The following is a 23,324-nucleotide window of genomic DNA, read 5'->3' as shown; positions in this document are numbered from 1 at the left end:
TGATTTCATATTAACTCCTGTAAACGCATCACAAGTTGATTTTCAATCAGGCCAGTTTGCAGCATTTGGGTTTGTTTTCAGCCAATCCAGTGTATGGTTCAAAATTAGTATTAACATTTTAATAATACTTTAAAGTTAATTGCATTCATTTCCAAAACAAAGCAGGTGAGCAAGAATTACAGTAATAGCCTGTTGTTGTTTAAAGCATTAGCCTGCATGCTTTGTCAGCCCGTACGCCCACCCTCCTGCTGGTCCTCCTCAGTACTGACATACTATAAGAATATGCTGTTATTAGGTACACCAAGGACACTTGAAATATTGTATTCACTGAAAAAAAAGGAACAAAAGAAGTCCCAGTGGCTTTTACCACATTACAATAAACCCTAAGCATCAGCTTCACCTCTTTGTCTGATACATTTGCACAAAAATGCTACATAATTTAGAGAGCTGTCTATTTGGAGTCCTGTGAAGGTTGATCAGTATGTTTCTAGTTCCTAAATGCTTCATATAGATTATACAAACTTTTCCAATAACACACTATATGGGTACTCCACTACTGATACCCAATTACCTGATGAAAAACACCAGCATCATTTGTATATTGCTAGATTTCTACATACATACAGACTATGTAATCCTAATCCTGAGCCTATTTTTAATCCTGACGAAGTATAGAACACAAGCTTTGGCCAACACAATCTTTACCTGCCATAACCCAGAAACTGAACATCTGCACACTGCTATTCCCACTGTTGTGATAACTCTGCCTTTTTATGTCACATTTTAGTCACTTAATATTATCAGTGCTGGAAAGTTCAAGTAAAGTAGGTCTGATTTTCATTAATCACTTAATAGAGATTAATAATCAGGCTGTTTTTTTGACACGGTAACACAGCTGATTTATACACTTTGTCACCTTTTCTTCATTTGTTCTACCAGCATGTACATTTGACACACTTTGCTTTGCCCCCTTAGCATCCTTTAAAGCGACCTTTACATCTTTATACACTGATCCATTTTGTTTCCCATGATCCTCCAGCATCTGCATTTTCTATTTGTGGCAGAGCATGATGCGTCACAGCTCAACCTTGTTTGTTCCTCATCTGACTCACCCCAGCTTTCAGTGCATTAATGCAGCTGCAAACAGTACAATCAGGTTTACGACTGTCTATCACAGTCGATAGACAGTCTCAGTATTCTGTAACTCTTGAATTTTTGCCTTCGGTGCATGTTTATGACCCTACGATCATAAAGACTTCATATGACTCAGTCCCAGTGCTGGTGAATAGCTCTTGAAGCCTATGCTGGCTTAACACAGACAGAAATCATGAAAGAACGAGACCACACACATCTAGACAACTAATTCATTTTGAGAAATCCAATTTTTTATTAAAAAAGGAAACACATACAATCAAAACATTGTGTATAAAAGACACATAAGCTTATTCCACCTACAGTAGAATCTCATTGTTGTATTTGTCATCAACTAATGTGATGCTTTGAGGCAAGACTAAGAGCCATCTACTATACGAAAATAAGATTCCAAAATATGAATCTTCTTCTCGCACTCAACCAGAATAATTTCAAGATGCCAGTTAATGCTGCCACTCGGAGCACCCTAGATGCTGATTTGTGTGTTTTTATCTCTGAGAACCTGACACTAACCAAACTCTTCAGCCCCCACCCCCAAAAAAATAAAAAATTGAACAAACAAAATAACCCCCGAGGCCTCTCTCTTATGTCACCGACCACACAGAGGCAGAGTGATGAGGAGGTGTGTTTGGATTAGAGCACCCAGTGTTGAAATGAGAATTTGTGAGTCAGCTTTCCTGGTTTCTCCTGACTGGACGCTGACTCAATTGATTTACCAACCAACGACTGCACAAGCTTTAAAGTAAACATTTGTGCAACAAAAAAAAGGATGCACCCATTTTGATGTAATCCCAATACAGAGGGCAGGAATCACTCATTATAAAACTATGCAGAAAAACTAGACACAGTGACTCTGACACCAACTAAACATATGATTGTAGTACATCATGGAGAAAGCATTGGGGGATGGCACAACATACTAACAAAGGGCTTATCCATGGTTGCTTTAAGCCAAAAGAAAGCATGATTAAGATTGCGAATCATATGAGACCTTCAGCTTCATCATACACAGGTTTAACTTGCTACTTGTTCAAATTAAAAACAAAAAAAGACTGAAGTAATGTGTGCTGGCACAGTTTAAACATTCTTACACAAAAATCATGAGGTTTCATCTCTTCTCCTTTCTCTAATATTTGTATTACTCAGCTGCCACATGGAGTAGATAAATGTGCAAATATTTCCTTTTCCTCATCACTATTAACGTACAAAATAGTTAAAAGTAACCCAAGTATAATACAATGGAAAAATAAATATTTCTGTGGAAGAGAGTAGGCCAGGGACCCTTTGCTTTTGCACATGCTGGGTGGAGAATGTGTGATGGAAGCAACCATGAACAGATGCAGGTCTGATCCATCAGGGAGTACAACAGTACAAATACAAACAGGATGCAGTGGCTTTTTTACCCAAGGAAAAAAAAAAAAACTAAAAAAAGATGATTCACTTTTGCCCTTAAAACAAAAAAAAAAAAAAAAAAAAAAAAACAAGCACCCAATTCCAACCAAATACAAGAATTGAAGAGCCGAAAACCAATCAACACCACCAAAAGGGAAGAAGAGAAAGCATTAAACATTCACAGGCCGAGGACGTCAAGTTGTCTGGTAAGGGCTGTAGGAGCTGGGGTATTACTATAGTACTGTATTCTACTGACTTAAGTCTGATTCCTCAGTATTGCTAGTACCCAAACTACACTTTTCTTGACTCCAGCCACAGATAGAACAAAATCTGACTGATGTGAACCCTGAAAACTAAGGCTTATGGTTGTGAGGAAAGACCAAGTACCAAAAAAGTTGACATCAGTGACCTTAAGTGATACTGCACGTTTCACAGTGGTCGTGACTGGACTAGTGACCACTAGCAGTTTTGTTAAATTACTTGCTGAGAATAATCAACAAAACAGAGAAATAAAATATGAGCACCATTATTTGGCATCTCCACATCCTTCTTTGGTGACCAGGAGTAAGAAAAGGTGTGGGAGGGATGAGAGGAGTAGAAAGGAGGTGGTATAGTGTTAAGTACTAGATGTGGAACGCACAGGACGAGGAGGGGAAGAAGAGCAGTGCCTTGTCATAAAGGCTCCTCCAGTGAGCAGTAAGGCCAAGGTGAGTTAGTCCAGTTGGAGAAGGTCCGTGTTGAACAGTTGCTCTGTTGACCAGGGAAGGAAACTCCTTGTCGACATATCATGAGCACCAGCTATCGTTTGACAGTCATAAGCAGTCTCAGATAAAAAGAAAACCATATATACGTATATTATATATACACACTTGTACAAAAAGAAAGAAAAAAATCCCTGAAGTATTACTCTTGTTTAACAGTTTTTTTTTATTGAGGTTTGAAAAGGGGCGACGTGTCAGTGCCCCCAGCCCATGAGGTGGCTGACACGGGCTTTCTCAGTCATACGGCGTACCCGTCCTGAGCGGGACATACCCAGGTTGAGGGGGTCTTCCTTCGACCCATGGCCATCATCCTCTGAGTCGTCCCTGTACAGAACTGTCCTGCGGCCCTGGTTGCGTGTGTTGACCCGCCGAGTCTTGCACTGGCTGCCTCTTGGACTGCTTGCTACTGCCGCTGCAGCCCCTCTCTGCACCTCATCAGAGTTGTCCTCATCCTCCTCCTCCTCCTCCTCAGGATCCTCCTCCTCAGGTTCCTCCTCCTCCTCGGGCTCCTCCTCTTCCTCTTCATCCTCCTCCTCTCCTTCCTCCTCTTCTTCTTCTTGTCTTACAATCACCTGCTGCTGCTGCTGTTCTTCATCCTCCTCCTCTTCTTCTTCATCCTCATCCTCCTCATCTTCCCCCTGCTCTACTGGCAGCTGCACTCGTGCTCTTTTATGTCTCTGTGCCACGTCCTCTCCTCCCTTGTGTTTCCTTTTCCCTGAGACTGCCACCTTGCCCTTAGCTAAGAGGCGTACCGACAGGCAGGGGGCTTTGCTGTAGTCGTGATCTCCCCCTTCCACGTACTTCTCCATCTCAGAATCAGAGCTGTTCTCACTGTCCGACGATGACGAGGAAGACGAGGACGATGAGGTGGAGGATGACTCTGACGAGGAGCTGTTGGATCCGGAAGCCTCCTCATCGTCGTCAGACTGCAGCGCTTCTCGCCTGTGGCGCTGTCTAGAGCCGTTACTTAGATGCAAGTTACGCTGGTGCCCTGATGCAACACAAGAGGACGATGGTTCATTTCTGCACCATAACTTTAAAGTCACATCAAAATGAAAGACGATGATACATTTTGGTTAGAATGCACTGCTTGTGATACCTGACTTCTTCTCTGGAGTTGCTTGGCTGCGGGTCACCCGATGTGGCCCCTCGTCTCTGCTCCCGCTGCTTGTCCCTGAACTTGGGGAAGAAGGCTGGATGTCCTCTTCCTCTGCTACACTGCTGCTTTGCTGAGCTAAAGCAACAACACAGGGCTAATTACTAATCAGGACTGTAATCGTATTACTTTTCACAGTACATCAGTAGCATAATGCATTACATTTCATCTTCAGTAATAACCCAATTACAGTATCACTGAAAATTGTGTTACTGCTTTACACATATAATTACTGTTTGCTACAACATGCTGAATTCAAACGTGTGTCAGTACTATATCGATAAAGTAAAATGTATTTTATTCTGCTGCCAGAATGTGTGCACACAACAGTAAAACACCACAGTAAAATTAATAATATGATTCTTTGATAAGTGGAGATATTCATCACTTGTCCACAGCAGCAAACCCTACAAGCAATCTGCCCATGCCCATGTAAAACTGGTGGCAGAGGAACTTTGTTGAGTGAAAAAATGCAGCCCTCTCATTCATTTGAATGAGGCCAGTCTACAGCCTAGCAGGGGTGCCAACACAGGGGGCTCCAGCGGGAAGAAACAAAAAACGCAGGGTTGTCCAGCAAAAAAGTTGAACCAGCCTCGGCTTTTACTGAGCTGGTAAGACTTTTAGAAAGCAATGCAAACGAAAAGTAATGACAATACTTTTCTCATTAATGACTAAATTAATTCCATTACAACTTGGAAGAGTAATCTTTTTTTTCTTTTTTTTTACTTCCCCAACACTGATACCAACAACAATTTACAGTAAGTACAATACCAGGGACCTAAAAACACATGAAGCCAGAATAGCGCAGTCATACCCTGATGTGGTCTCTGAGAACGATTCTTGGTTGAGGTCTGGGATTTTTTTGGCTTTGACACCTTCCCTGACTTGTGCTTCCCTTTAGGACTGGACAAATGGAAACAGAGAAAAGACACAACATGTCAGAATAATTAACTAACTACATTACATAATAGCAGGGTGCCTGCAAAATTTAAGGCTTTGAAACACCTTTTTAGACCAGGACTAGAATAATTTCTCAGCAGAAATTGAACAGAAACCAACAAGAAACCATATTTTCAGTATTTCTAAAGCTGAATGTAAAGTGTAAAATAGGCCTTTAGTTTAATGCAGCACATATGAGCAGGCACCCGGTGTACACTGAGAAAAAGATAACTTGATAATGTGGAATGTCGAGTGACAGGTTTGTGAGTGAGGCTCAGTACCTGGGGGATGGACTAATCGGCGGTGAGCTGCCTCCGTTGTGCAATCTGTCCCTGTAACTGAGTCTCTGACGAGACCGCCGTTCGTTCTGAATGGCAGACTTGTGGTCAGAGATGATGGAAATGATGTGTTTTTCAAAGAAGGCCGACAAGCTGAGGGTCATGGTGTAGATCTAGACATAAAAACAAGAAAGTTGTAATGAAACTACTAGACTACTACTTTGTCAGACTTTACTCAGCTATAGTTACAGTACTTTTTTAATCCCAGGGATGTTACTTCACCTGTGATTTCTTGTTAGGTGTGTATGCTTTGGAGTTGCTGAAAATGAGGCGCACGTCTTTGGCAAACTCCATCGGGTTTTCATAATTCCCTTCAACCAGCGTCTCTGACACTGTACCCAGATCCATGGGAGTGTCAATGATATCTCGATAGTCCTGAACAAAACAAGGTTGAGAGTAAAAATGTTCATGTACACACAGATTCATTTTAATTTCACTTCTGCTTTTACTTCTACACCTGTGGCATGTATTTCTAATGTTATTACAAGTTGTGTGAAGTGTTTTCTGGTGTCAGTGGCCTTATAACTGCAAGTGACGATTGTTCTGGATGTTGTTTTACCGGATACTCAAAGAGATCCACAGGCCGTCTGAACGGTTCTGAATCCGGCGAGGCTATCATTCGACGCAGCAGCTCTCGGCATTGACCTCGCCATGCTTTCACATCCAGAGCCACACCACGCTTCTTAGAATTCAGGTTGGCTCCCTGGCAGAGAGAAAATTAAATTAACTAAGAGTGGAGCTACTGCAGATGATTTTAAATCATGTGATGGTCTAAGGTGGATTGTTGTGGTACACTGGACTGTGGTCCCTCTTACCCGATGTCCTGTAGATGTTCCTGGAGTGTCAGAGTCCACATCCAACTCAGCCTGCAAAGGAACACGTACAAACCCAAATGACTATTTACAGCAAAAACAATAATGTAAAGAAAAAGCAGTCACTATAATGTTAAAAACCACTTGTATACTTTACACAACCCAACTCTCTCACCTCAGCTTCTCCTCCACTGCTGACCTCAGACTTCAGTTTGTGATACAGATCCAAGATGTCTGTGCAGCTCTGGTCCCTGAAGGAGACAGAGGGCCAAGGAATCAGACACATGTATTCATCACTGTTACTCCAGTGTTGAAGTATCGATGAGGTAGCTATAACATAAGAAGTATAACACGAACTTGGTGGAGTCTTACCCGATGTAATGCAGGAGAACGTCAGTCACCACCTTGGCAGATGCTACAATAGGGCTCTGGGGTTCGTTGAAAGTGCGGGCATTGTGTTCAATGTAGCGCACCTCCCACATTAATGCAGAGATCCGCCTGCAGCAGAGAAGAACATCTGCACTTTAAGCTCAAATGTCAACACTTTGGCATCAGGACTTTGAATTTATGGTGAAGATAAAATGTGCGATTCTGTGTGAGGTTATGTGCGCTGCTCCACCTGTAGAAGCGGTTCTCCAGTCGTTTGCGGATAGTGCTGAGGTCAGTGGGGTAAGCCACCACAGTGCAGTACAGAGGGTAGTCCCGCAGATTTACTGGTGACGTGAATGCTTTTGCTACCTCTATGGACAAACAGAAATGAGATTATACGTGGTAGACATGAACGAGACCAGACTTTTCCGGCAAACAAACAAACTGTTATCAACCCTTTGGTGGCATACCCAGTGTAAGAAGCTGATCAATGCCATGGATGACTCTCTCGCAGTCTTCATCTCGTGTGTGAGCCCCCCATTCTCCTTCCTGAGGCCTGTAAAGTAGAGCCTTTATCTCCTCCTCTGCTACCTCCACGCCATCACCAACGTGTTCTGGCAATGCAGCTGATGGAGCCACAAAATGTGTCAGAAAATGAAGCAGTATTTAGTTAATTGCTCAACACATAAATAAAGCAAAAATAGATAGGAATGTTCGTAAAGTCTTTTGTGATAAGGTTCCCAACTGTTAACTGTTCAAGAATATCTAAGTGATCACCATTACGAACAGGTTGAAGTCCCTAAATGCTAAAATAATAGGCCCTTTTGTCTGGAAAACACATGGCCATCTTTATGGAAAGTAAAGGAGCCATTGTTCCTTGCTTTTGTAAAGTCCAGGGTGTTTCCAACCTACTGATTTCCACCTGTACACTAAATCTTTACAGACAAACATTTGGTTTGATAATAATACATGTGTTTTCTGTAAAAAATAAAATACATAGACATACCTTTTAGATAACAAAAACAGATGTTAAAAAATGCTTTGCTAGTTTTGACAACATTCATACAGAAATCTGAATTTAGTAAGTTGAAATCTAAGTTCTTTAGTAATGACAATAGGGAGTTACAGCTTTAAAACAAAATAAATATAACATAACATAAATATTGATGGAAAATATTTATGAAAATATACGGAAGTGGATTTTAATGAATATACTCCTGAATATAATCCATGGAGTATTTTCTTTCTATATATATATATATATATATATATATATATATATATAAAAAATTTAAAAAAAACTTTGTTCTTCACCCTCCGCGGGTGGTCTCATCCTTCGAGCTCGGGTCCTCTACCAGAGGCCTGGGAGCTTGAGGGTTCTGCGCAGTATCTTTGCTGTTCCCAGTACTGCACTCTTCTGGACCGAGATGTCTGGTGTTGCCCCGAGTGCTCCGATGACCACGGGTACCACTGTTGCCTTTACCTTCCAGGCCTTCTCCAGCTCTTCTCTGAGCCCTTGGTACTTCTCTAATTTCTCATGTTCCTTTTTCCTGATGTTGCCATCGCTTGGTGTATATATATATATATATATATATATATATATATATATATATATATATATCTATCTATCTATCTCATCATCCAGTGTGGAACGGCTGGATAGCTCCATTTGGTAGGCCACGGGACACGGGGGAACAAGGATTCGAATCCCCCTCAGAGCGCAATGAGCAATGACCCATCATCCAGTGTGGGTCCTTAGGCAAGACCCTTCACGCTGCTGCCTAACTCATGATGATGAGTGACAATGGAATACATGACACGCCGGCTCAGACGTCGCCCGGCCAAACAAGGTCTGTGTCAGGTGTTGGGGAACCAGGGCATCGAGACGACAAATGGGCTACTGGAACAAGACGGAGATGGGCGAGATGCGATAATAAGGCTCTGTTGGAATGCTACTACTCCAGTAACCCTAGTCAGAGGGGTTACATGCACAGGATGTGGGATGAATGGTTACTTCGAAACCCACAATCAAGGCTTACAGCGAAGCAACTAGTAGCTCAGTGTTCCAACATCCACAAGCGGCAACTGCTATCACAACTTGAGATTGATGAGATACAACACAAATGCTACGGCAAGGGGGAGCCAGGACTACAGGTCAGAGGGGAGCAACCAGCAGCTCCCCAACCAGAGATTGGGTACGAAGCCCCAAGAGAAATCACGCTGAACGAGGCAGCGACTGACCTGAAAGATAAGATCATGCCGAGGATGAATGCAAGGCAACCCCCGATGCCAACTACAACGGCTATCAGAAAGTCTCCTAGAAGATGTGAATGCAGCATTGAGAGCGATCCCTACCACATCCATCACTGAAACCAATGAGCTGATATACGCCTCAGCAGCAGTGATCCTAGAGATGCTTGGCTACAAGAGCAACCATGAGAGACAGTACCCACCATAGAAACGAAGGTTAGAGGAAAAAATCAAGGAGGCCCGGAGAGAAGTCAGAAGAAGCCAGAAGAATAAACCGGCTGTTCGCAACTCAACCTGCGAAAGTGTACGCTCAATGGCAGGGTAATAACAGCAGAGCAGACCCACCAAGGCTGGAAACGGAGCAGTACTGGAAAAGTATATGGGAGAGGGAGGCATCACACAACAGCGATGCACAGTGGCTCGCGGCTCTGAGAAAGGACCACAGCAACCTCCCTGAACAGAATCCAGTCACCATCACAGCGGCAGCGATCCCTACCACATCCATCACTGAAACCAATGAGCTGATATACGCCTCAGCAGCAGTGATCCTAGAGATGCTTGGCTACAAGAGCAACCATGAGAGACAGTACCCACCATAGAAACGAAGGTTAGAGGAAAAAATCAAGGAGGCCCGGAGAGAAGTCAGAAGAAGCCAGAAGAATAAACCGGCTGTTCGCAACTCAACCTGCGAAAGTGTACGCTCAATGGCAGGGTAATAACAGCAGAGCAGACCCACCAAGGCTGGAAACGGAGCAGTACTGGAAAAGTATATGGGAGAGGGAGGCATCACACAACAGCGATGCACAGTGGCTCGCGGCTCTGAGAAAGGACCACAGCAACCTCCCTGAACAGAATCCAGTCACCATCACAGCGGCAGACATCCAAGAAAGAGTCTCAGGTATGAAGAACTGGACAGCACCGGGCCCTGACAGGATCCACCTACTGGCTAAAGAAGCTCACTGCACTCCATGAGCGCCTAGCAGCACAAATGAACCAGCTGCTAAGAGATGGGACGCACCCTGAATGGCTTACCTGAATGGCGCACAATCCTGAAGGATCCTGCAAAGGGTACAGTCCCATCCAACTATCGGCCAATAACCTGTCTCTCCACAACATGGAAGCTCATGTCAGGCATCATCGCGGCTTAGATAAGTGGACACATGGATCAATACATGAGCAAAGCACAGAAGGGCAAACACCAACTCCTGGTTGACAGAACAGTCACCCAAGACTGCAGAGCCCGACACACCAACCTGCGCACTGCCTGGATTGATTACAAGAAAGCATATGACTCAATGCCGCACACATGGATCACTGAATGCTTGGAGATGTACAACATCAACAGGACTCTAAGAGACTTCATTGCAAACTCGATGAGGCTGTGGAAAACCACCCTGGAGGCCAATGGCAAGCCACTTGCACAAGTATCCATCAAATGTGGCATATACCAAGGAGATGCTCTGTCCCCACTGCTGTTCTGCATAGGTCTGAACCCCCTCAGCCAAATAATCAACAAGACTGGCTATGGATACCGACTCAGGAACGGGGCCACCATCAGTCACCTCCTCTACATGGATGACATCAAGCTATATGCTAAGAGCGAGCAGGACATCGACTCATGGAGGGTTCAATCCCAAATCCAGCACCCTGAGACTGTACGCTAGCCTGCATAACTGCAGGGTGTAAGAGCTGGAGAAGGCCTGGAAGGTGAAGGCAACAGTGGTGCCGGTGGTCATCGGAGCACTCGGGGCAGTGACCCCCAAACTGGAGGAGTGGCTACAGCAGATCCCTGGAAGAACACCAGACATCTCGGTCCAGAAGAGTGCAGTACTGGGAACAGCAAAGATACTGCGCAGAACCCTCAAGCTCCCAGGCCTCTGGTAGAGGACCCGAGCTCGAAGGATGAGACCACCCGCGGAGGGTGAAGAACAAAGTTTTTATATATTTGATTGGTCTATACTGAATAAAAAAATTAATTCAATGAGGGGGAATGTATCACCATGAAATGCCATTTTTTTTGTAAAATCTAATAACATTAATATAGTGTCCAATTTGAATGGAAAGCATGTTTTATACTGAATGTATATTCATCTGCAGTTTTTGTGGTGGAAATTGTGTTCTAAATTTTGTGAAATCATTTGATATTTAATCTGTAATTTAACAAACTAATAATAGAAACTAAATAATACTACTGACCTTCCTCAGGAATAGGCTCCATGTCCCAGGGACTCATTTTCTCACGCTCACCATTATCCCACCTGATGAAACAAGAAAAAAAAGAAGAAAAAAAAAAGAGTTAGTTATTAAACCATGCTGTGTGCGATCGCTTATTTGATTTAACTTTAATGAAAAGTGACAGTTGGTGAGCAAAGAAGAACAAGATATTAACAGAGAGCACTGCTGATAGAGTACTCCTCCAGAAGCAACAACACTGCAGAGAGATACAGACGTACTTTACTGCATAGCACTGAAACAGGCTATCTGGATACTCTTGCTGCAGAGGCTCCTGGTCCTCCACAGAGCCGAACCACCAGGCATCATCAATGATGCTGCGGAACCTCATACCTGAAGAGAGCAAAGTGAAGACATGATCAAACACAAGTTAAGGACTCTCCACAACAATGAACGTGAGTGGTGAACACATCACTTCAAAAGACTAACCTGGCTGCCAGTTGTGCTCTTTAGCCTCGTTGTAAAACTGCTGCAGTACCAGAAAATCTATGACATCAGGCATGTCATGGTACCTTTAGAGTGTGGGAATGAAAAAGTTGTGAAATACATATGCCTAAATTTACATGTATTATCTTGTACTGTACATACTGTATATAAATGCTCACTTTAAGGAGAAAGAGTCATTGGTCATCTTCCCTGAGACTGGGTCCAAGAAAGCCAGTTTTAGGCAGCAAAGGGTGGGAGGTCCCACTTCATATTTAATTCCAACCACCTTCACAGATTCCTGGTCCTGAAGGGGCAGAAGAAAATCCACAAAAAGGTAAGACTCAGGATGAATGAGCAAGATGAAGAACAGAACTTCTCAAAACAAAAAATGAAAACAAGTTAAGACTACGGCTACACACATTTGCCGTGTGATCTTGCGAACACAGCTTCCTCGCAAGGTAACATGATTTGGGCAGCAGCCCAATAGCACAAACTATCAAGCCATGTTAAAAGTTACTTAATCAGCCCATTCCAATGTTCAATTACCAAGACTAGGAGTCTACAGCCATGCTAGTAGCTCTGTGAGGCTGTACTTATGCACAGTGGTGAGCTAAACGCTAACATCAGCATGCTAACATGCTCACAATGACATCGCTACCATGCTGATATTAAGCAGGTTTAACGTTTACCATGTTCACCAGCTTAGTTTAGTGTGTTAGCATGCTAACATTTGCTAATTAGCACCAAGCCCAACAGGCTGATGGGGATGTCATTAGTTTTGCATTTGGTCATAAACCAAAATATTAGACATACTAAAATTTCCCTAGAGCCATGTCACTAGCATGGCAAAAAAATGAACTGATAACCTAATAACCTAACAAACCTGCAATATTTATTAGTATTTATCCAATACAGAGGTGAACTATGTGGTTTAGCTATGAACAGTGGTGGAGGTAGGAATGTGAGGATTGTGAAGGTAAGAATTTGCTGAGGGCTTAGACCTCTAGCCAACGGCAGTGGAAAGTGGGCATGACCATCGGATTACCAGTTTCAGAAAGTTACTTTCCGAACAGCTCGTCTAATAGAGCATGTAAGGTCCTGTTCGCTGGTTTTTAGATAAAACTGTGCCTCACCCTGAGGTCGAGTTTGTTCCACGGCTGTTTCTGAGGGTTGATGCTGTAGGCCTTGGCCCTGCGGACAGCCCGGACGTAGGCCTGATGGCCCTGTTTGAAGTAGATGAGCTGAAGGGGGACAGGAGAACCATGATCAAAATGCATGTAATGTAATGTATTTTTCTGGATATTAGTGTGGCACTCCATACCTCATCTCCCATCTGTGGAACAAAAGGAGAGCGGCGTGGGATGGTCTCCATTATCCATGATGGTGGCAGCCACTCCTCTGCATCGAGTCCAGCCAGAGAGGACGTGGGTTTCTAAGTATATACAGTTTGTTAGAACAAAATGTTTACATACAAGATTTCTCCTGTACTGTGTGGTCAGGCTGCAGCGAGCACCGCGCTGTTGGAGCACAACTAATGTTTTCCACAAAGACATGTCACTGTGAGTACAGGAGCTGCACATCATGTTAGCTCACCTGTTTGGTCTCCTTGGGCTTCTTCCTCTTCTCATTGTCCCTCTTCTTGGCCTCCTTTGCCTGGTCATTGCCTTCTTCCTCCTCAGAGCTGCTGTAACCTTGGGGCTGTACGGGCCTCCTGATTGGTCGCTTCGGCGGCTGGAGGTTGATCCCAGCATCGGCTGTCCAATCAGAATAGTCACTGGAGGAGTTACTGAGAATTAAAGAGGGGTGTTGTTAGTTGGGTGATTGTAACTACATCTTGAAAACACTGCTCAGTCAAAGATATTTATTTACCTGGAGCTGCTTTCACTCTGCCACTGAGCTTCACCATCAGAGGAGGCATCACTTTGCTCCACCTGTTCTGCTGCCTGTCAACAAAAAGACAGAGCACCTTTACTATTATGAATGGCAGTTGACAAATAATGCTTGTTTCTGGCTTTGTGACATAATTTCCATTTTCCATTCCACAGCATTTTTATTTTCAGCCAGTTAAAATGGCAGCTTTTGTGACTTAATAAAATAATTGCTCTTTTCCAACATTTAATTTTAAAAAGCATTATAAAATATATGATCAAAATATCATATTACACATATTGGAAGATGAAAGTTGTTGTAACTGACTGACTGTTGAATGTTCTAGACATTACACAAAATTCTGCAGGTCATGTTGGGATATGTAGAGTAGAAAGACGGAACATACATCTCCATCACTGTCAGACTCTATCTGGCTGTCAGAGTTACGGCGGTTGCTGGGATTTCGACTCCTGGTCCCAGGACGTCGGACCTGAGCTGAGCGGGTCTGATAGGCATGGTGTTGCTGTTTTTTCTTGGTTGGTCGCAGGGAGCGCAGGCGTGAAGTCATTGGATCACTCTATATTGTGTGGAAGGAGGGTGGAAAATGAGCAGAGCAGGAATGAAATGGCATAAACAGTATTTTTGACTTGTGAAAACAACTGTGAAGTGAAGAATAGTGTACCTTGGGTGCACAAGTTACTGGTTTCTTCCTTCTCTCGGCATTGTATAGAGAACACTCCATGTCGCCTTTGGCTTGTCTGCACTCCTCCAAAACTCTAATAAATAATAATCATTTCCATCATAGAATGTACACAATTGCTAAAAAAATGTATGTAAAAAAGATTGATTTGTTTAAAAATCTAATCTCTCTGTAGTGTCCTTACGTCTAATGAAATTCCCTCCATCTGCCTCACCTGAATGTCCCATGCGGCACTTCATTGACCATCACTCTTCGACTCCAGGCCAGCAGGTCCCTCTCGGTGGCCACTTGACTACGCAGGGCATTATGCTGCATCTGCCACACGCCATCCACCTGCCTACTTCTGCGTGGTCCAACAGCTGGAGAGGAGGCCACCATCTCTGCTACATTATCAGCTGAAAATACGAAAAAAAACGTGTTTGTTATGACAATGTGTTCCTTGGGAAATATGGCATTTTTGGCAATAGAAGACACTTACAGTATCCACACAATGCTCATGCTCACAGTTTTACAATAAAATCGCAGAATTTATGGCACACCGAACACGTAGACAAACCAAGAACATAACGTAAAACACAAAATCAGTGTAAAATGATTTGCTTACATAATGTAAAGTAAAACATACCCTCAACCTCTTCAGCCTGCTCTTCTGCATTCTGACGCTCGTCCTGCTCATTCTGCAGCTGTCTGATGAGATTGTCCAATAGGCTTTCTCTGTTTTCTGCCGTTTGCTGGCCAAGTACCTGCTCAACCAACTCTCCATCGCCTAAGTAACAAAAAGGCAGACCTTGGGTCAATCTCTGTCACTTATATTTCCTAAGGTCAAACTGTGCAAGTATTCATAATGGTATGAGTAATGAGGGAGCAGGTTTTACTGTTAGCCATGTATCCTAGCTGGGGTACTAGCTGCTCCTCCTTGCAGCTCTCTCTTCCTGGCACCAGGCGCTGGTACTGAGGAGGGTGAGGATTCCCATCGACATCCACCAGGAAGGGTGGAGGCATGAGGTGTGGGGCTTGTTGCGTCTGTTCGTCCAGCACGTAGTTATTAGAGTCACGAATAAGAGGTCGGTAGTCCGTGTGGAAGAACATCTGGTCAGGAATCTGGAGGGAACCAAGAGTACATTTGATGACGATGATGAGGTAAAAAAAAGAGTTTAAATTGCTGTTTGCTTGCCACCCTCCATAGGGCAGACCAGGACACAGAGCAAATTACAATAGAGAGATTCTTTATTAGCAGCCTTCCCTACAATATTTCAAGAGGATCCTTGGTGACACTTTGGCTTAAATTCAGGTCTTATGATTAAAGAACAGTGAGTGTAACCACAAATCCAGCATGATGTCTAACTGTATTGATTCTCAATGTTGTTCCTTAAAAAAAAAAGAAGAAAAAAAAAAGAGGAGCTGATAGAGTGAGTTTTAGGGTAAATATATTTTTACCAACAGTTATCTGCTCTTACCTTCTCATATGGTCTGCTGCAGCCGAAGCCAAAGATCAGCAAATGGCCGTGTGAGTCAGTGCAGGCAAAATGCTGCCCATCAGCTGAGAACTTGCAGTCAAAAATAGCACCGTGGCCTTGCCCTTCAATCTGGAAACACATTTTAATATGAACTCAATGACGGTGTAAAAAAACAAAACAAAACACTACTGGCGGGTGATTCTCATTGTCGATCAATTACCATGTTGAAGAAGTTGCGGATCTTGGCTCCTTTGGTCAGGTCCCAGATGTAAATGTTGCCATCATGGCCAGCAGACAGCATGATGCGGGAGTCAAATGGGTGAGCCTCCATCACAAACACCTCATCATCGTGACCCTTGAAGAGAGAGAGCACAGGGCAGTCAGTTTGTTTTATACATTTTTTATCCTAAAGGAGCTACACAGTAGAAATGGCAGTTTCAGCCACTCACAGATAAAACATGCAGCAGCTGTCCAGTTGTTGTGCTCCACACTTTGAGCAGGTAGTTTGACACTGCTGTGATGATGGTGCTATCTGCACGGTCCCAGGCCACCATGGTCACCACCAGCTTGGTTTTATCATCCCCATTGGCAACAGTACTCCTGGAGGAAAATATCCCATCAGACATAAAATGCTAAGCGGTTTACGGAGACAGAAATGTCATCATGAAGCTCTCTAATACCGTTTACTCTCTTACCCAGGCAGCCTGGCAGCCATGTCTAAAGTGACGCTCTTCCACTCTTGTTGCTGGTAATGCCAAATCCTGGCTGTGCCGTCGCGACTGCCACTCACAAACCTTAGGCTGGACACATATACACATTTAACTTTCAGAGGCTCGAAAACCACAAAAAACAGTTGGAAGTCTGCATAGATCTCAGCAAACACACTCACCTGTCACTGTTATTGCTAAACTGGACAACTACAACTTTATCCTAAACAAGCAGAAAAACAAGATGTATTTAAGTTACAGAGACCCTGTTTAAATAAAGTTTAAAGACTAAAACAGAGTGGAACAAGAATGATGCAGCTACTGCGTTTTGTATCTTACCGTGTGAGCATCCATCTCAGAGACCTTCATAGGAGTTTCAGCACCAAGGTAGTAGACCCTGATCAAATGATCAGTGCCACCGGTAGCCATGAACATACCACCTATTAACAGTAAACATAGAATGAAATGGAAGTGAATCTCCAACAATATCTGTATATCCTTAACCTCTCGTTCTGTCGCTATTTATATATGTTAATTATATATGCCTAGTGAATCTTAAAAACAAACTATCAACATTTCCCATTTTGCAAACAGAGATTGTAGAGTTTTTAAAAAGTTACAATGTTCCCACCGCATTAATTCAGGTGGGCCACCATGACTACCTTTGCAAAATGTACATTATACTGCCTAATTTATAACTCTTTGTCAGCAGTTATTGTATCCCTCAAATGACATAACACTGAGAGTCTCTGTTCATTTGCTGTGATAAGCTAATTTTGACGATTAAACCCGCTGTTCAGACTACTTCATCACTTTCTGTGCTTCACATTAAATGCTGTAAAAGTTTAACCTAAATAACAAAAACCAAGTTACGTCATTAGTTGTCTGGGTGTCAACAGCTTAGGACATTAGTACATCTGGAAAATTAAATGGTACCAGTCAGGAAAATACACTTACCACTACTAAAGGAGGAAGTTGAGACCTGTACTCCTGGACGTGACCGCTCAACAAACTTGACTGGTTGATCACTGAGGAAAGAGGAGAAACACAATAGCTGTAGTTATTACTGTGAAAGAAAAGCAACTTTAGTAGAGCTAGAAACAGTAGAGGTAAAAAAAAAAAAGCTACGACAGATGTTTCAAACACTTACTTGAATTTCATGCTGATCGAGTGCCACTTCCAGAAACACACCATGCCGTCTGCACCGGTGGAGGCCAGGTACCGCGTTGTCCCTTTGACAGCAGGACAAAACTAAGGGGATAGAAAGTCAGTGTCCATTAGTCATAGGCAAGGAGTGACTGACATTTAACACAATACTACATTAACTAACAACAAGTGCAGAAAATCTGGGTGATGAGGTTAATATAAAACTTTGGGACCTATTTCTTTACAACGCATCAGTCTCACCTGTATGGATGTGATGGAGGCACCGTGGGCCTGCAGAACAGTGATGGGTGCACATGTACGTAGGCACCACACTCTGATGGTTTTGTCACAGCTTGCTGAGGCAATGAGAGTATTCTCGTGGTTGACGGCCATGTCACAGATCTCTGCTGAGTGGCCGCGGAGTGTCGACAGGAGCCGGCCGTCATCTGTGGCCCAGATTTTCACCAGGCAGTCATCAGAACCCTAAAAACACATAAGACATTGACAACAAATAAATAAGACAGTTTCCTTGGGAACTACCTTTGACTGAAGAGCATTCATCGTCAATCTCCATGAAACTGTTACAAACATGCTTGCGAGTTATCGGGAGCTTAATTTGTGTCATGTAGTTAGACAAATTTATTATTGTGAAAATCAAAAAAGTGAAACTAGTTTAAACTGATAAAACATACACTGTAAATTATTATTAAAAGTATTTCTTAATTCTTTCCTTAGAAGTTTGCTTCTCTGAATCACCCATGTGTGGTGGACCTCATAAGGTAACTGCATCATATATCCGATTTAGCTGCGATTCAGCTGAACCTGTGTTTATTTTGACAGAATAATCAGGCCCAACTTAGCACGCAGCTGTGTTTTAAACCCCAGCAAGTTCCATTTAGCTGAGCCCATTCTAAATCTCAGCTAAGATAATCAGATGCTAAGTAACACAGCAACAGCCCCCAGATGTCTTCCTTTCATTGACATGTATTTAATGTTCTATATTAAATCAGTAAGAATATTTTGTGGTAATTTTATCACCTGTCTAGCTTTGCACAGATTTGTAGAACCCCCTAAATGTATTTACAAAATAGATTCTGAACTAGAGTAAAAATTAATTTGTCACCCGAATGTGTTTTCTAACAAAACTTCTTTCTATGATCTGGAAGAATTTATTCTCGCCATTCAACCCTACCAATGGAGAAATGCCCAATTTGCATTTTATCTTCTGTGACATTTGAATAGTTTGCTTAAATCTGACTCGACAGCTGGAAACACAACTAGTGAGACACTATAGATTGAGTTTTGTTGCAATAATCTTCTGGCCCAGAAATCATCACTCACCGTAAATATCCGACGACCGGTGCGGTCAAAGGCCACACAGTAGACTGAAGAGAGGTGGCCAAGGATACGTTTGTGTATCTTCATGTGTTGGTAGGAGGAAGATGGCAGGGCCTGGCTGAAACGAGCTGTGCCTGTGGCCTGGCGAGCACCCATGATGGACACTTGATATAAAGACACACGAGAATGATTAGTGGAAGCAACAGAATTAAAAGCCAAAATCCCCTAGCTCCCTACGTCTAGTGGCTTTGGGTCTTCTTAATGGGTATACAAAATCTTTTTTTTTAAAGTTTCACACACCAACATTGGGAGGATCTCCACTGCTGACTGGAGGTTCTGGTGGACGGCCTCGGTGGAGTGCAGCGACAGCTGAGCCACTGCATACTTTGTGGCTACAACCTAAATTACACAGTGAAAAATTAATGCTTATTGATTTGGAAACGGATCTATTGCCAACAAACACAATAAATCTAAAAATCACAACAGTATTGATATGTAGACTGTCCATAAATACAGAAGAAAAGAGCTATGGTGGATGGGAGGGAAATGTTTACTTTTGGTGGTACGAAGCAAGGACTGTCTTCCCAGCCCCAGAAGTGTTTGGACTCCGGGAACACTGGGTGGGATCTCTTCTCTATAAGCGGGCCTATCCGCTGGCAAACACGGAGCAGATAGTCTGCAGGAATGTGCTGGTTCAAAATCACCTGCAGGAGTCACAGACAGCTATTACAAAGTGGTAGAATAGATATAAAAGTAGCATTTAATAACACCAAAACACTATCATCTCAGGTACATTCTCAAATATTGTAAAATTGCTAGAACAAAAAAAAAACAAACAAACAAACAAACAAACAAACAAACAAGAAATTAAAGGAACTCCAGCTTTGTTAAATAGATTAAACAGCCTGGATTTTTAAAGCTGATACCAATGTATATCTTTTAAAATCTGACAATGATACATCAGTTGATAGTCATTTGTTATGCATAACACAAATAAACATTTTTGATAATGATCCCTTAAATTTAATTTAATTTTTTAAAGAACTGTGACTGTAATGTGTACCAATTGGGACATTTTACTCTTGAAAAACTTGTCAGTGCTCTCTGGCAAACAAACTATGTAATGGAAACACTTTTAAATTACAACATATCAACTGCAATTTCTTGTTATCTATTGGTAGATATATACACCAATATAAATATATCAGCAATAAGCTAATATTATCCCATGTGTTGGCCCAACCGACTTATCCGTCTAGCTCAATTTCAAAGTCACATTTATTTTCCCTTAAAGAAAAATGTCTGTTATTAATTGTAATTAAAGTTAATCATAATATTAGTCGATTTTTTTAGATTCACAACATATATACATTCAATAAGAAAATTGAAACAGCTGTGTAACAAACAAGCATATATCTAGTAATTTTTGAAGAAGTTAATAAACACATTTTGTTTGTTTTCTTCTCTTCCTGTTTTACTCATAATTTGCAGCATGGTTTTGTAATTCAGCTAGTTGAAAAACAATATAGGAGAGAGGGCGGGAGATGGGGTGAAAGAGGAGGGGCAGAGAAGCTCAGCCAATCAAAATAATCTCTTGCTATTCTTCCGGTTCGCTCGCAACCACAACTGTGTTTTCATTGGCTCCAACAGAAGACTGACAGCTCTGTGGATCTGGTTCAGCCTATCACTGCCTGCCCTTGTCTCTATTCTCCTCCTATTAGCCCGCACAATAGCAACGCCTGTATATTGTTATTTACAAACAGGCCTATACTAATATAAATGTTTAAATGTGTTCTAATAAACATAAACACATTACCACCGCATATATTCTGGATGGTTAATTTAATTAAAAATACAGACATCAGCTGAGAGGTAACTGTCGATTAAAATAGAAGTTATACGCTTCATTTGATGAAAAAGTTAAAGATGACAATTCACACTCACCCAGTCTTGGAAGGTCCGTTTGTATTTCTTCCCGTCCCAACTCCATCGTTCAGGGACCAACTAAAGTTAAAAGACAAGCTGTTAGAGATGCCACAAAATTGCCTGTATCGTCCCGGCTCGGCAAGACGCTCTTTATCTGATATCAGGCAAAATTACCGAAAAGTTGCCCAAAAAGCGGACAGATAGGCAGCATTATGGAAACCACACACGAGAATAAACACAGAAAGGTCCACCTGAACCTACCTCATACTCCTCCAGCTCCTCGACCAGAATCTAACAACAGACGGACACAGTTAGCGTTAGCTGCTAGCACCAGCTACTTATTTAGACGACTTAAAACCGGTATGACTCAATATCTTGGTTATTGTGGAGGGTTACCTGTGCTGATTTTTTACAAGGTCCAGACTGCAGAAATCTGGCAATGAGGTAATACAGTTCTGAAAAGAAAGAGATGTGTGTTAGCTTGGTACTAACTAATGTTAATATTGAGCCGAGCTAACGCCAGCTAGCTTTGGGCTGTACTCGGTTACTTAGCTCGTTAGCTGACACACAATTGCAAACTGTTTAAATGCAAAATGTTTTGTCGCAAATCAAACAGGCGCCCAGCACTCACCAGCTTCGGTTTGTGAACACTGTTCTCTTGCCATCACTTGATAAGACAGGCGACATTAAGACAAACTGATGTCTTAGCTTGCTCGTTAGCCGCCGCCGGCTAGCTAACAGTAGCTAGGTGTGTGTAGCTAATACAGGCTAGTGAATGGCCTCCTCCTTTCTCAAGTTGTTCCCAGACCACCTGGTGCTTTGTGTTAGCGCCCTCCAGTGAAACAATGCAACACTGAACGGTTTTATTTCCCAAAATGAATAAATATGATAAATATTGAAATATTCAAATGTACAACTTTCAGTCCAACAATTTCAGACAGAAATTAGGAATAATTTTCAGTATTAAACAGTCAGATAAATATTTACATTTCACTGCTTTTGTATTCTGAAAATTCAAGAGAGGTAAAGTAAGTTTCCATATTTATGAGAAAGATTTTGAAGATATTTGTTTTTTAGGTGGACATGTCATCTTGTGGATGCAAAAAATACTTTGTGTGCTTTGTGTGCTGCCATATACATACATACACAGTACATAATATATCAAGTAGAAATTGTTAGGGAAGTCCTACTCATCTTTACATATTTGGACACAGATATTTTACAAAAAGGTGTTCTATTGAGTTTTTATCTAAAAGAGTGAGCCTCTTTGATTATGATGCATGGACCTTCTATATACTTAGATTAATTGGATCTTGCAATATGATTCTAATAAGAATGTTACAATGCACTTATGAGGAACATTTTTACAGTTTTTAGTCTTGTTAGACTGGGTGGATATTTATTGAAATCTGTTTATAAGATGTAAATACAGAAAACATTGTCATGCTTGCAGTTTCAGTACATTCAGATGTAGTTTTGACAACATCTTGGTCATTTTCAAGACAACACAGGTTAATTACCGAAACAATGCTTATTATTAGCTAGAATTGAAAAGTGCACACAAATTAGACATACTGATGTATTTAAATGGCACATCCTTTATAATAATGGTACATAATTCACACACAAAAAATTCACATATGTCCACTTACAGCCTCAGAATGTCTAATACTGCAATGAGTACTTCAAGCCTGCGTACTCATCAGTTCCTTGCAACCTGACAGAACAAGTAAAAACAACTGAATGAGCTACTTTTGCACTGTAGTTTCAGCGGCATTAATTTGCTTAAATATAAACAGTCATAGAAATGAGTCTTGACTAAAAACCAAGGTGATGTCACTAGTTATTTGGTTATTTTTTGACACTGACAAAAAAAAGAGGTGCATAATCTTTTAACCTATTTTAAACGAGTACCACTGTGATCCACAAAGGAAGTGCATGACTGACAGATTGGTTGTTATTGGTTTCAGGAAGTTTGGTTGCACACAGGCAGTATATGTTCGCTTTGACACTGAGTGTGTGTGGTTTGACTCCATGATAAAGCTTGGCATATCATGAACCTATTCACACACTGATGGCAGATGCTAACTGCTCATCAGTACAAAGAAACTAATTAATCCTTCACACACAGCCCTCGGGGGCAATTTGGGGTTTAGTGTCTTGCCACTTCGACATGTGGGCCGGGGGAAGCCGACCTTCCGATTGGTGGACGACCCACTCTACCACTAAGCCCCGTTTAGAGCTGCCCTCCTTTACCTGTTCTCACTACTGAGTTACACTCCCATTACACTCCACATACTAGTATTTCAAACTCAACAGAGGGCAAGAAGCTTTGGTGCAAGTCTCTCTTTTCA

The 23,324-nt window shown here is 42.1% G+C and overlaps 1 protein-coding gene across 1 annotated transcript; it reads right to left on the bottom strand.

The window, feature by feature from the left end:
* Positions 1 to 1,363: 1,363 nt before the first annotated feature.
* brwd3 (bromodomain and WD repeat domain containing 3) lies at positions 1,364 to 21,812 on the bottom strand. The gene is given in 41 exon segments (XM_044222292.1): positions 1,364 to 4,296; positions 4,405 to 4,539; positions 5,276 to 5,364; positions 5,682 to 5,851; positions 5,961 to 6,113; positions 6,298 to 6,441; positions 6,554 to 6,604; positions 6,726 to 6,801; positions 6,923 to 7,048; positions 7,170 to 7,290; positions 7,390 to 7,545; positions 11,366 to 11,427; positions 11,623 to 11,734; positions 11,831 to 11,913; positions 12,007 to 12,131; positions 12,961 to 13,068; positions 13,149 to 13,259; positions 13,421 to 13,613; positions 13,697 to 13,770; positions 14,103 to 14,273; positions 14,379 to 14,472; positions 14,611 to 14,791; positions 15,022 to 15,162; positions 15,272 to 15,497; positions 15,854 to 15,982; positions 16,074 to 16,208; positions 16,303 to 16,453; positions 16,549 to 16,653; positions 16,743 to 16,783; positions 16,900 to 17,000; positions 17,518 to 17,588; positions 17,711 to 17,811; positions 17,968 to 18,189; positions 19,048 to 19,208; positions 19,345 to 19,443; positions 19,599 to 19,673; positions 19,676 to 19,748; positions 20,989 to 21,048; positions 21,232 to 21,261; positions 21,367 to 21,425; positions 21,602 to 21,812. Coding segments are annotated over 41 exon segments (5,346 nt in total). The 5' UTR covers positions 21,636 to 21,812; the 3' UTR covers positions 1,364 to 3,499.
* Between the last annotated feature and the right edge of the window lie 1,512 nt (positions 21,813 to 23,324).

Source organism: Siniperca chuatsi, linkage group LG14 (genome assembly GCF_020085105.1).
Source record: "Siniperca chuatsi isolate FFG_IHB_CAS linkage group LG14, ASM2008510v1, whole genome shotgun sequence".
In the NCBI taxonomy this organism is placed as follows: domain Eukaryota; kingdom Metazoa; phylum Chordata; class Actinopteri; order Centrarchiformes; family Sinipercidae; genus Siniperca; species Siniperca chuatsi.
This window is presented reverse-complemented; position numbering and strand designations above follow the sequence as displayed.